This window comes from Molothrus aeneus, chromosome 3, assembly GCF_037042795.1.
Source record: "Molothrus aeneus isolate 106 chromosome 3, BPBGC_Maene_1.0, whole genome shotgun sequence".
NCBI classification, from domain to species: domain Eukaryota; kingdom Metazoa; phylum Chordata; class Aves; order Passeriformes; family Icteridae; genus Molothrus; species Molothrus aeneus.
Window position 1 is genome coordinate 95,524,828 of NC_089648.1, and position 13,861 is coordinate 95,538,688.

The 13,861-nt window shown below is 38.0% G+C and overlaps 1 protein-coding gene across 1 annotated transcript in view; it reads right to left on the reverse strand.

Moving 5' to 3' along the window:
• Positions 1 to 1,644: 1,644 nt before the first annotated feature.
• COL19A1 (collagen type XIX alpha 1 chain) overlaps positions 1,645 to 13,861 on the reverse strand; it is a 169,803-nt gene continuing 157,586 nt past the window's right edge. The window contains exons 41-49 of the mRNA XM_066545914.1: positions 12,588 to 12,632; positions 10,453 to 10,497; positions 10,281 to 10,343; positions 8,711 to 8,746; positions 8,519 to 8,563; positions 5,959 to 6,129; positions 4,959 to 5,025; positions 2,983 to 3,138; positions 1,645 to 2,102 (exon numbers count right to left, since the gene is read on the reverse strand). Of these exons, the coding sequence (XP_066402011.1) occupies positions 2,062 to 2,102; positions 2,983 to 3,138; positions 4,959 to 5,025; positions 5,959 to 6,129; positions 8,519 to 8,563; positions 8,711 to 8,746; positions 10,281 to 10,343; positions 10,453 to 10,497; positions 12,588 to 12,632 (669 nt within the window). The 3' untranslated portion in view covers positions 1,645 to 2,061. The remainder of the gene's footprint in view (positions 2,103 to 2,982; positions 3,139 to 4,958; positions 5,026 to 5,958; positions 6,130 to 8,518; positions 8,564 to 8,710; positions 8,747 to 10,280; positions 10,344 to 10,452; positions 10,498 to 12,587; positions 12,633 to 13,861) is intronic.

The window sequence follows — 13,861 nt, forward strand, 5'->3', positions numbered from 1 at the left end:
GAGGCTATCACAAGTTATGAGGACCTATAAAAAACGAACACAAGAAAATAAGGAAATTCTGTCAAATTTCTCAGTTTGACAGAAAGAGTGAATTTTAACTAGGATACAATCTTTCCTCTATTGAAAAAAAAATCAAGTCATATTAACATAAGGGGTCTCTGGATTGTTAAATTATCACAAGGTGCAGTTCATCTAATGGACCAAAATTCCCTTACTATTACAATTTTAAAAATCCAATTAAGTCAGTGGAGTTAATTGAGCTAGATCCTCTTACACATGACAAGCTGACTGTGTGTTTGCAGATGGATGACATTGATATATCTTGTTTGTAAAGTCTTGAAATAAACTTTCTAATTCTCTAGGAGATATAAACATACCTTAAAACTCATGCAGAGTAAAGTTCTCCCTCTGTTCTCCCTTAAGGACATGCTGTACTTTTTACCATTAGTCCTGCCTCAGAGCATCAGCTTGCAGATGCATAGGTTATTTTTGAAATTTATATATATACATGTAAATCTTCCATTGGCCATTTGAATACCAATTATGTGTTTCACAATTTAAGTTGCAATTCTATTTTGCTTGCATGCTATATTTCTAATGAGACCATCCTATAAATTATATCTGCCTGAACCACTGGGAAAGTTGTGAGGAACACTATGAACAACCTTGCTGAAGGCCAGCAGGTAAAAATTCTGGACTTAGATGGGAATGAATCTCTGCATAAGAGTCTAGCAATTCTTCAAATACACTTTTTGAAAACCATGCCTATAAGTCCAAAAGTTAGTATCTCTCTTTTTTGCTTCTGGGAGTAACCCACTACCTATTAGTTTGCTGTGCAGAAGGAGATTCTGCTGGAGTCCGGCCAAATCATTCCTGACCAGTTTCCAGGGGAACCAGCACCACACTCAGGCTGTATGGAGAGACCCCTGTGAATCCTCAGATGAAGTTAAACACCTCTCCAGACACCCAGCAGCATCTGGCTGGCTCTAGCAGGCTCTGCATGCAGCATCACAAACAGGACATATTCACAGAGGTCCTGTTAATTGCTTGCCACAAGCATCCACTTCTTCTCACTGCCTGTGGGGGACAAGTGACTCACTTGGCCCCGTATTACTGCACACAGCAAATCCCTGGAGTTGGCAGTTGGGCTACACCCAAAAGAGAAATAGAATAAGAAGTGTCTATCAGTCAATACCAAGCCTGTATCAGGACTTGTGCACACAGCATGCTACCTGAAAGGGCCCAGCCACACATGCACGTAATGTGCTTCACCAAGAAGTCTTGTTTGCTATGTATTTTATGGCTGAAGACAAGCTGGAATATAAAAAGATACTTTTCAATCTGCTCAGAGATTTGAATTTCTTTTTACTCTTGGCACAAAGCAGTAACATGCACAGGCACAACTGAGGAAGGTGTGAAGGGTGTGTGTAAGTGTGCACCTCTTACAGGACAGTCTCTTATTCGCAGTATAAAAAAGAGGCAAGGTAAACTTTTGGTTTTCTTTCCTTAGAAGTGTAATTTTTTGTATCTTTTTATGTATCATAGAATTAAAGGCTTCACACTTAGCTTACCTTTTACTAATCAAAAACAAGTATTGAGCATATTGGTAAAATAAATGGAAATCCTGTGTACATGGGGCACTATTTTACTTAACTATAAGATATGGAAAAGCAGCCTTTTTTTTTGTTTGTTTTTTTTTCAAGCATAGCTATCATCTTTTAGTCTTGATGCTCACTAGCTGGAAAGGAAACTTAGTGCAACGTTTCTCTTCCCAGAAGTGTTTGAGACTATCCAGTACATACATCATTATTGAACAATCTGGCACTGACATTGAAGGTGACTGTTTGCAGTGATCTGAATATTTAGGTAACGATGAAGTCAGTGTTGTAAGATTCTAAGCCTTTTATTGTTTTCCTTGATCCTTTATTCTTGTTCTTCTCATTCTGAGCTCATCACATTTTTCAAGCTTCTGTCAGTGGTTTGCGCTTATCAATGTTAGTAAGTCCTTATTCTTCTGATAGCTTTAGGATCCACACATCTTCAGCTTTGCTGGCATGTTCTTCATTCCAGTCTGACTTGCTCTGACTCCAGAGCAGACCAAACTAACAAAAGATAATAAAGAACTACCTACAGATAACTGCAAATTACATGTTACCCACCCACAAAATATTATTCATCTATAAATTCTTTTTTCTTTCTAGTCTATTCTCATCTTTCTTTTAATCTCTGAAAGGCTGGCTCTACAGTAGAGCACAACTACAATGATCCTGGATCCCTCAGAGCTAATTTTGCAGTAAAAGACACTTTTGCAGTAAAAGTAGTTCACAGAAATGAGAGTGTGATACTGTCCAAGTGCATTGCAATGCACAAATTACTGTTTGGGGTACAGTTGATGCCTTAAGTTAGTGAAAAACTGATTACTCTGATTTCTTCTTCTGTTATGAAAATAGGTTCCTTCACCATAAGAAAAATTAATTTAGTAATATTTCAGTAATCTTTCACTGCTTCTTAAAGAAGAATATTTTTCTTCATTTTTTCCTGCCCTGTATTTTCTCAGGATCTGAACTGAGAGCAGTTGGACCAAGAGACAGAAAGATTTTTTTTTTCTTAAATAAGATGGTCTTTAAATATGTAGCTGAATCTAAATAGCAAGAGTGTTGGCATTGTTTTTCTTCCTTATTCAAGTATTTTGTAGGAAAAAAATAACCTGCTACAGTAGTTCTGTCAGATTTCGATATCTGTCAATAATTAACTTTATAACTGATTAGAATAAAATGCACTGATTAGGAGGTTTTAATCAGTAAAATCCACACATTTACTATGGGTTAATATTTAGATGTGGTCTGGAAAAACATAAGTACATAAGTTTAAAAGTTAATCATTAGAAAGCTAGATAGGTAGTCCTGGCTTATTTAATAAACATTAGCAAGTGTCTAAGGATTTCAAGATACAACTAAAAGGACCAGTTTTTGGAATCCCTACCTTGAATTCCACGCTCTCCTGGTGGCCCTGGCAAACCATCCTTTCCTGGTGGCCCTGGTGATCCATCTTTTCCTGGGGGACCTGGTTTTCCATGAGCTTGGGAGGCAAGCATTGCAGCAGGCAGCTTCAGCTGGGATACAAATTGACCCATCCTTTCTTCATTAATCAAAGACATAGGAAAAAGTTGGTAAGAAATCTGCTAGCAAAAAAAGGGGAAAAAAAATCCCAAAGCCCCAGCTAAAGTTTCTGTAAGTAGGGTGTTTAATTCTTCTTAATGTCAAGGTATTAAATGCTCCAATAAGCACTGAGACCTTCAGTTCCAACTCAGATTCACGTCTGAGTCTTTACCCTTTGAAATATTCAGAATTAATTTGTATTAAAGTTTCTATTGCTACTCTCTATTACTAACATATTCCAATATTTCAAATTATTTCTGACTCCTGTTCATCAAAGTACTTAAAACACATAGACAGAAGAATCAGTACTTAACATACTGATGGAGGGCTACCTTCTATTTTTGTAACTCATATTAAGCTGCAAAGTAGAGATTAAATCCTGTGAACAGTTCTTGAAATGTGCTGGAACCCTGAAAACTGTTGTAAAAAACCTGAAAGCACTCAGCAAAAAGTATTAATTGGAGATATTTCAGAATAGAAATTTTCATGCTGGTGAGATAAGGTGTTCTTGGTAATATTTTACTGTTCCTTAGAGGTAGGTAAAATATGTACTAACCTTGGCTCTATCTCATTTACACCAGATTAAAGCCTAAACATTCCACAATTTAGTGGGTATTTACAGTGGTGGAGTTTTAAGATTTAAGAAAAAAAATTGGAGAAGAGTGGGCAACAAACAAAAAAGAAGGAAGGTGATAGAAAGTAAACAAAATGAAACAATGCCAAACCTGGAAGATCTGTGGGAGCAGTAGCGAGATGTAGAAAAGGGAATAGCTATAAAGACAAAACTACTTTATTCCCTGTAGGCAGGGCACCTTATAATGCCTTCTTTTTGTGAATAGACTAAATATTTGTTACCATTCTATCTGAATGGGAAAAGGAGGTGACTTCACTCAACAAACTGCTCTTGAAATACATAATAGGTTGAACTCTGAGGGGTAGCACCCTGGGAAAAGGTGATAATGCACAAAGTGATAGCCTTGTTATAAAGTGAAAAACTGCCTGAACAGGTTAAGAAGTCTCAAGCTTTATATAATTTATCTCTAAAAGATGGTTTTTGCCCACAAATACTAATGACAGAATAACAAAGCATACCGAGGATATAAGAAATGCATTTTGCAATGGAAGAGAAGTTGCTGTTAAGGGGTATTCATGAAGAAGCTTGTTTCAGAAACCTGAGTCACAGCTTTTCTACCATGACTAAAGGAATGCTGGGGAAGAAAAATGTTTCCTTTTCAGAGTTAGGACTCATCTAAGAAATCTTACATAATACAAAGGCTTTGGCTGAATCTGGTACTTGCCTATAACTGTGCCAGATGATGGTGGTCTGGCAGGGAGTTCTGGAACTCAGCAGGGATATTTGCTGAGAAAACTGAAAAGAAGTTTAGACCTATGTGACTGAAGGCTGTTGAACCTTTCTCTTATTTAGACAGTCAGCCACTAAGTGGGCAAAATAATTAGGTATATCTGTGGTCTCTCCTTTAGCAACACTGCAATGTCTTACCGGTATGTGGTAGATAAACAGTATCTGCAGTGATACATGATACATATCTGTACCTACAATGACACTTCTCTTTGCTATTGTGATTTGGAGCAGACTATCCTTCAGTGCTAATCTTTTACATAGGAAACACTCTGTTTAACAGATACTCTAACCTCTCATTGCTTGAACAGAATCATGTAGACTTGCTAAACACAGCTACAGCAACAAGGTACCTGCTAAGTCCAATGTAAGTTAGGTGACATGTAAAGAAATTTAGAGCAGAATTTCAGATTTAGTTGTATAATATTTCCTATTCTTACCTTCAAATACCTTAAGAACCTCTTGTTTGATATATTTTTTTATTTCTTCAAGTGAAATTGCATCAGCCTGATGAGGAAAAAGAAAGATGATATGTATCAGAAGGAATATGCAAAGGACAATTTATGATGCTACAAAAATAAGAAATGCTCAAATTAGCATTACCAATATAAACCTTTCACCAACAGATAAGTGTTTTAATTTATTTTTGTTATTTATTTTACTTCAAAGGCCACTTTACTGCAAATACATTATAATATTGTAAAGATACTAGTGGCATGAAGTGGGAGAAGCACTCCCAGCTGCCAAGATGACCAGGATGTGATGAGTATGGAATTTACCTTGCACAAGACAGTAAGGATGATCAGGGACAAAAATCTGATTTAGTTTTGCATGGCATCTTCCAACTTCTCACCTGCCCTGGGGACTACTTGCTCTGATGCACTGCTGACCAGAACAGAACCATGGTCCCAGTAACTTCACTGGAAAAGTGTTTTAGAGCTTTACCTTACATAACTGAGGTTAAAAAGAACCCATAATATGGATGTGTGTGCCTGTGTGCTCATGCAGAAAAATCAAGATATCTACCACTGGCAAGCAGAATTTCATTGTCTTTCTAAATACTGATTTCTCTTCTGTTGAGAATCAGTTTTGGCTGCCTCCTTTTCTTTCCCAGTTGCAAAGGCTCAGACTGCAGCTCTTAATCTTATGGAAAATGTGAAAATTAACAGTACTGAGCAGCCACATTGGTATGCAGGAACTAAAGAAATAAATAATTAAAGCTTATCCATAGCAGATGTTTTAAAAAATAATTAAAAATAACTGCCTGATCATGTGGGTATATTTTTTTCACCTTAAAGGAGCACTGAAATTATCTGAGAGAAATCCTTAGGTTTTCTAATACTGTGCTATTTCTCAGTTGAATTTCCACTGCTCAGCCCATATTACCTTCATAACTTGTCTGAATACACAAAACAACCAAGTGAACTTATATTTACTTACTGGAAACCCTGGGGGTCCTGGTGAGCCTGGGGGACCTTGATGACCTGGTGATCCTGGATAGCCTCTGTCTCCTGGAGGGCCAACAGGACCCACATCCCCCTTTTCTCCTGATGGGCCAGGCTTCCCTCGTTCACCCTGGGGACCTCTGTCCCCTGGAATACCCTGATCTCCCTAAGTAAAATAAAAGCAGAAGGAAAACCATTGCACGTCGTGGAACAAACCTGAAAAGCCACTTGAGAATGCTAAAGAGAAAATTCTTGCCTGTTCAGAAACAGACTGAGTCATGCAGGGAAGATGATTTTCCAGGCTGAACCTTGTGTCTGAAAATATATTTTGTTTTCTTGCAATTTTGATGTTGAAGTCGACTACAAAAAGAATAGCTTGACTGTGTAGCCCAGTTTTCAAGGACAGAACTTGAGTATAGAAAGATTTAGCCCTTATACAAGGAACTAGGAATGTCAATTATGGCATAGGTCTAATTCAGGTGCTCAAATTCACACAGGCAAAAGACACTAGGACATTTCCTGTAACTTTCCTTAGAAGCCTACTATTTTTTGTCTTCATTTACACAAAATTATAGTTAATCTAAGTTGTTTCCAGTACCCAAAGATACTAGGAGGAAGCTGGAGAGGAATTTTTAAGAAGGACATTTAGTGACAGGACAAGGGGGTAATGGCTTCAGACGGAAAGTCTGAAGAGAGTCAGTTTAGATGAGAAGAAATTCTTTACTGTGAGGCACTGGAACAAGCTGTCCAGAGAAGCTCTGGATGCTCTAACCCTGGAAATATATTCAGGCCAGGTTGGATGGGGCTTAGAGCAACCTGGTCTGATGAAAGGTCAATGGCAAGGTGGCTGGAACTTGATGATCTTTAAAGGTACCTTCCAGCCCAGGCCTTTCTATGGTTCTGTGATAGATAAGTTCTCAGGTTTATAACCCTGCAGAGTAGGTACAGATAGCTCTACTACCAGAGATAAAGAAAAAGGCAAATTTCTCTAGAATTGTGGTACTATACCAGTGTGAAGCTGATCCTTTTCTTATAAACAATCCATGTTTTACAGGCTGCCAGTGTGTAGGAGGCAAATCAAATACTACAGCAGCTTTTCAAACAAGCATTTTTTAACTGCCTCCAGTGTTTTTTTTCACATTTTGAAAAAGGTCCTTGTAAAAATTCATAAACTAGGTGATATATTCCTCCAGATTCCTCTTTAAACTCTCCACTATGAATTGTACAAAATTAAGGACATTTGTACTTTGTGATCTCTGCCTAAGGTGCTGCTTTATTCATTTCTCCTTTCTAGCACTCTCCTATCTCTTGTATTTTATCTTGTACCAGATTCTGTGCAGAAGGAACTGCTGTTTTTCCTGTTTCTACCTGCTCTATTCCAGCAGGTTCACAATCTGTGATCAAGGTCTGGAGATAACAGCAAAAAATAAGCAAGCCACTAGCACTTGTATCTGTTGAAATCACTAGAAAACAGGTTGGTATAAAACATGTCTTCAATCTGGTTTGTCACTCAGTTTATAAAGTAGTAATAACAGTAGTGTTTAGTCACTCAAAGGATATATAAAACTATTTCAGCCCAGGTGGCTTATTCCTTCTTAAAATAGATTCTATAAGGACATTTTTATATCAGACAAGAAAACCTCAAGAGTTTTATTCTGTCCTTCCAATTTTGATGCTTTTCTTTTCTGTAACTACAACAGCTGTCTCAAACTGAAGGAGCATGCTGTACAGCACTAATAATAATAATGGCTGCAAGAAAACCTTGACTTTATTTTCTGTGCTCATTGCAATCTCCATCACAGATGCAGACCTGTGTCCTTAAAGGCAAATCAGAACGTTGCAAACAGCTAATTTTTTAAGGGATAATTGTAATAATTGTTAAACCCTTACATCTCTTCAGTGTCATAAAGCAGCATTTCCTTTTCCAGATTAAACAAGGAGATGCTTCTCTGCATCATCAAATAAATGTGGCAGCCATGTGATTAGGACATCAGGACTTTGGGACTGTTATAAGAAGACTGTCTTTCATACATATACATGTATATAGATATATAAACTCATCTCTCACCTCCCATAATCACTCCTGCCCACCATGACCTTGTTACCATGAACAGAACTGTCTGAAGGGTTTGGGAAGCAGTCAGGTATTGCACTGGCATTCCTGCTGCCTAAGTGTGACAAGCTTGTTTTACATAAAACATGATTTGTGTCTGTGACATAGAAAGGAGGACAACAGGGCAAGTCCATGGCTTTTGTAAAGTCTAACAACACCATAACTGGATTATCTGCTTTCAGATTTTCAGCCTATTGATCACTTTACACTGTCCAGGCCAACTGTGTTAGAAAGTCTATAAAATGTGGTTTTACTCTAAATGCAGAAGGCAAATCAAATCTAATTCCTTGGAGTGGTGTCTAGGACCTAAATCTCTTAGATGTTTAGGTGACTGCTTGAAGTTCACAGATAATTAATTTTTTGATTTTGCCTATAAGATAGGGGCTGATGAGGTGTTTCTATGCTCAGGGAAAAGAGAAAAGTTATCATAATAGAGACTTACACGTTCTCCTTTGGGTCCTCTGTCTCCTGGTCTCCCCACAGCACCCTGAAATATGGTTTTTGAAAAAAGGTAAACTTATCAGTTAAAGGCTTTGTTGTGTATTCATGTGTTAGCAGAATGGAAAGCAACTGCCTAAGATTAACAGCTGTGGTTTCTGTGAGGAATAGAATACAGAAAAGCATGTTTTCTTACCGGAGGACCTGGCAATCCATCTTTTCCATTGATTCCCTAGGAAAAAAATTAATATGTTTATGTGTTTTAAAGTATAAAGGGTAAAGCTCAGTGTTTAGTGCCATATCAGTAAATGTTCTGAAGCTACAGAAGCAGCAGTTTGTGCGGCTACAATATAGAAATACAAAGAGCATAAAGATGTGCACCAAATCTAATGATCATCCAACTTTGAATGACAAATTATAGGGAAATTTTGCAAATTTGGAATATTTGTATATGCACATGCACTTTTTCAGTAGCAACAAGTCATATAATACAACCATGGGAGAGAGTTCTTTTTCTAGAACTCTCTCCCATGGTTGTATTATGACTTGCTGCTTTTATTCTAGATATTAGCCTTGGTGCTGAATTACCCTTCTGCTCTTACAGAGATTATGCCTTACTATTACAAGTCCAGATCCATTCTTTGGTTGTCAGGACTTGCAGCATGGCACAGTTTTGGTCTCATGGGTTACAGCCATTTCCTTCCCCAAAGAAGGTGGTTGCACTCATAGCAACTGCTGGAAACTGTTCCAGGCCCACATTATCTTCCAGGCTGGAATGTGGCATGATCTGAGAGTCCTAGATGGTATGGGCCAAAATAATGTCAGAGATTATATTAACAATTGTACAATGCCAGATAATTGCAAGATAAAGGCTCTGGCAGTGTTTAATTTAGTAGGATATTTATGGATCTGCACATGTAGCAAACTCACAGCTGTGAGTGAGAAAGGATGACTTGTATGAGCGGAGACAGCAGGAATATTTCTTTCTCCTCATATACTGCAAAGTGGGGTTTTGCACAGATTAGGCACCTTGGGCTAATTTGCTGCTGTAGGTACAGAAACTGTGTCTTCTTTCAAGGCAGAAGTGTAATGTGGAGATGTGCTGACAAGCTGCAAAGGTCTGCTGCTCATGCTCATCCCCAAAACACCAAGGTTCAGGGGAGATAATGAGTCCTGCACTACCCTGGCTGACCCCCTTCTGGAATATAAACTAGGTTTCTAAAAGCAGCTCAGACAGGGCTGGCTACACTGCTGTCACACTTTTATTACATAAAGGGAGCTTTAGACATCTCCTAAGTGAAGATTAGACATCTCCTAAGTGAACAGTAAATGCTTCAGCTGCTGTGTTGCATCACCTGTATACAGAGGAGTCTCAAAGTTTATTCAGTCGTGAAGCCCACGCTTCTCTATCTAAACTGAAACTGAGAACCTGTTCTGTCACCCCATCCTTTACTGACTCTGCTCAGCGTCTGGGTTCACACTCTCCCCCCAGAAAAAGTACAAGAGGAAACTTTATGTCAACAAGATCCAAACGACCTTCATAAGACCTTTAAAGGCAACATCTCAGTAACATTAACTATTAAAACACCACAATACCAGGAATTGTTTTTTGCATGGTTGATATTGAACAGTACAGCTCTGTATGTTCTTCACATGTCACCTACTCTAACACAAACCAAGATGTAATGTCCTTTCTTTTGTAACTTCTGATAAACTAAGCCATGTCTTTTTGTAGCAAATTATAAATTCAGTATAAAATTGCTTACTGGTTTTCCTTGTGGCCCTTCTGGACCAGGGAAGCCTATATCTCCTATAGGTCCTCTTTCACCCTAAGGAAGAAGAAAACACACATGAAAACACTGCATGAAAAATCTTGCACTAGGTGTCTGAAATATTTGTTTGCCATTGTAAGAAACCAGAACTCAAATCTGTACTTACAGGTTCTCCTGGCAAGCCTGGGGACCCAGGAGATCCTGGCTTTCCCTGCAAAAAGAGAATATCACACATTCATTTTATTAGGAAGCCAAATAAAATTTTCCTCTATATCAAAAATAAGAGAATATATATATATCTATATATATATATATATATGGGGAAAATATTCATGGCATTAATGCTTTAAGAAAGGAAAAAGAAATATTGTACCAGATTTTTGTCATATTTAATGAACAGGCTCTTGTTTTAAATGTTACTTAGTTGCTTGGTTTTGCTTACCCTTCTTGGATACTAAGATGCTTTTATGAAATTAGGTTTACAACACTATGATTTTCATCTTGAGAAGTCATAGTCAGATCAAAGTTTTTCAGTATGGATGTAAAATCAAGGTTTTTTCCTTCAGGTAATTTCTAGTCCCGATTTTATTTTTTTTTTTTTTGTATATGACTTTATTACTCAGTTAACACCTTTTGCAGATTTTCTTCATGATCTTTTTTGGCCAGTTCTATTGTCATTTTATGTTCACCTTGCCAGAATTCACAATACTCTCTTATGACATCATTTAAATGTTGATTTTAAGTGTCTCTTTTGGATGCCCTTCTTTTAACAACTTGAACATACATTTTCTGAAAGTATTCTTAGAGCAGGTCCTCAGGTGACTTGTACAAGTGAGAGACCAAACCCATCAACACCAGGGACAACTCTGGGAACAGCAGCACTGAGGGTTTGTGCTGAAATAGGCATTGATGGCAATGCTTGCAGGATCTCAGTCCAAGTTGCCCTGACAATCTCAGCAAAACACCAAAGTGAAAAGAAGAGGTTTACATTCTCAGATGGGGAAGAGGGTCCACTATTCAATCTAGAGAATAATGACAGGTACAGAAGACAAATTCTCTTCCAGCAAGATATGGGGATATGTCTCAAAATACTCCTAGACTACTGAAAAAAAATTGTCTCTCATATCTACTACTTTGCTGATTAAAACTCCTTAGCATAATTGTGAAAAAATCCAATTTATTTCAGGGGAAAATATTTTATTTCACTGGATTTTATTAGTCAACAGAATGCAACTTCATCACTAAAGAAGGGGCCTCATTAAATATTTCTTATCCATCTTGAATAGAGAACTTAATTCAATAACCTGGGACATATCCAGAGGGAAATTCACAGGAAGGGCACAACTGTGCAGTGTCATTATTAACAGTGCAAAATCTGTTTCAGAACAACAAACTTTGAAATTCTTACATCTGCTATAAAGCTCAGAGAAATCCTTTTCCCCTTAAATGTGCAATTCTTTTAGGAAAACCCAATGAAATTAGGCTATTTAAGATGATGTTCTCTCTTAGTCACAGTAAATAGACTAAATCGGTGGCTAATGGAAATGGGAGTGTGTAGACACATATTTCTCTTTATTTCATGAAACATATATTTATAATTTAAACAGCTTCTGAATGTATTGGTAGCTGCTAAAATTTAATAATAACTCTATTTGCATATAAATAACTCCATATTGCCTCCTGAAATATGGATAAACTTTTTTATTAAACTGTGAATGAAATCTAATATCTTCATTTCCTTTAGGAACACAAATGAATAATTATAATTTCAATTTATTATTAGTTACTTTTACTTTCACCTACAACAAAGTTCCTCTATGTCTTTCAGAAACTCCTCTGAATATCATATGTAAATAGCTGACAAAGCATTCTCCTAGAGCAAATGTTTGATCGACTTGATATGCAGATCCTTGTGGGCTGCAATAAATAATGTTCATGATTTTTCTTTGTGATAGAAAGATGCTGAGAAATTTGTGCATGCCCAGGAACACAAAAAATGTCTTTATCTATATTAAACAGAGGCAATGAGAAGAATCTCACATTTCTTAACTAAGCATATGCAGCTTTGAGTTCCAGCTTTATCATGTATTCACCTCACTCGCTCTGTCATTTTAATAATAATATGAACCCTTGCTGCTATTAAAACTCTAATTTCTTTAGGGAAAACCCATAATCATACCTACATATAAAGCACAAACCAAGCACTGGTGTCCCACAAGGACTGAGACTACGGCTCAGCACCTTGCTTGACCTGGTTTTTCAGCTTCTAAAACCAGAGTTTTCTTTAAAGAATATACATACTGGTGTCCCTGACACTCCTGGTGCTCCAGCTGGTCCACGGTCACCCTAAAGAAAAGATAAATCTATGTTTAAACTACAACAATCAAACCACAAGTTTCTTGGTGGGTTCCCATTAAAATCCAACGAAGTGAAATGAAAATGAGGACAAGAGCCAGGTTAAATGCTAATATTTATCTGTGCCACTGGCTCATTATACAGACTTGAGCAAGTAACCAAAATCCTCTGTTTAGGTTCTCTCATATAATGTTTCCCTTTGTTTCTGCATGAGACCTCCCTTGAAAAGGGATGGAAAGTCCCTGACTTATCTGGAGTTCTCCAAATAATTATAGTTTGTGGTCATGGCAATGACCAAAATTTACACAGGGTAATTCACTTTCCTATCAACATACCCATATTTAAGATGTACCTTCCAAAGAAGTTTTTGCTTTCCTGCTGCCCAGTTATCCCTTTACTACAAGCCAATGTCCTCTGCTTGTGCCACGGCCCTTTCAGGGCAAGGGGTCTTGTTTCAGCACATGGCCACCTCCATCTACGCTTTAAGCTAGGACAGTGTTGTGTTTTTGGTTGGAACTGATGAGCTACAGGCACAAATTCATCTTTCTTGACAGGACTGTAATCCAAAGCAGATAGAGCTCAACAAGTGGTAAAACTCTACCCAGAGGTATTTACCCACTGCTGACGTGTTAGTCTGCAACACCGTGCCCTGTTACTGTAATGTTGGTTACAAATGTGAAAAAAATCAGGCTCCTCTTTTCTGAATTTATGTCAGAAAACCCCTGGCACTGTTGAAACCATACTAGCAGGACAGTATTTTTCTGAGATGGGTTTATGTTACCTGGAGCAGATGTACTAAAGCTCTGTAAACAGCTACAGCCACGTTGTGTTCTGCATAAGAGCCCTAGGAAGTTTTGGGATTTCTGGCTTTTATTCTTATAAGCAATGGTGGTTTGTCTCATCCTCATCCTTCTGTTCAGGTGCACAATGATCTTGCTGTTGATTAGAAACACTTTGCTCCCTTACACACAGTGTAGCAGATGACAAGTTCCATGTCTGACCTGGAGTTGGGAGAAGCAGCTCAGCCTGTCCTGCTCTGGCAGCAGTGACCCCGTGAGGAGCAGGACATCCACCTCTGGGACAGCACTGGGTGCCTGCAGCAGGCAGGACACGCTCTCTGGAGCCCTGCACTCTGCCCCAGGGCTTACTCCAGACCCAGAACTTGTGGTATTTTCCCTATATGCTGGCTATGATGGTGAAACTAGAAATGCCTAACACTT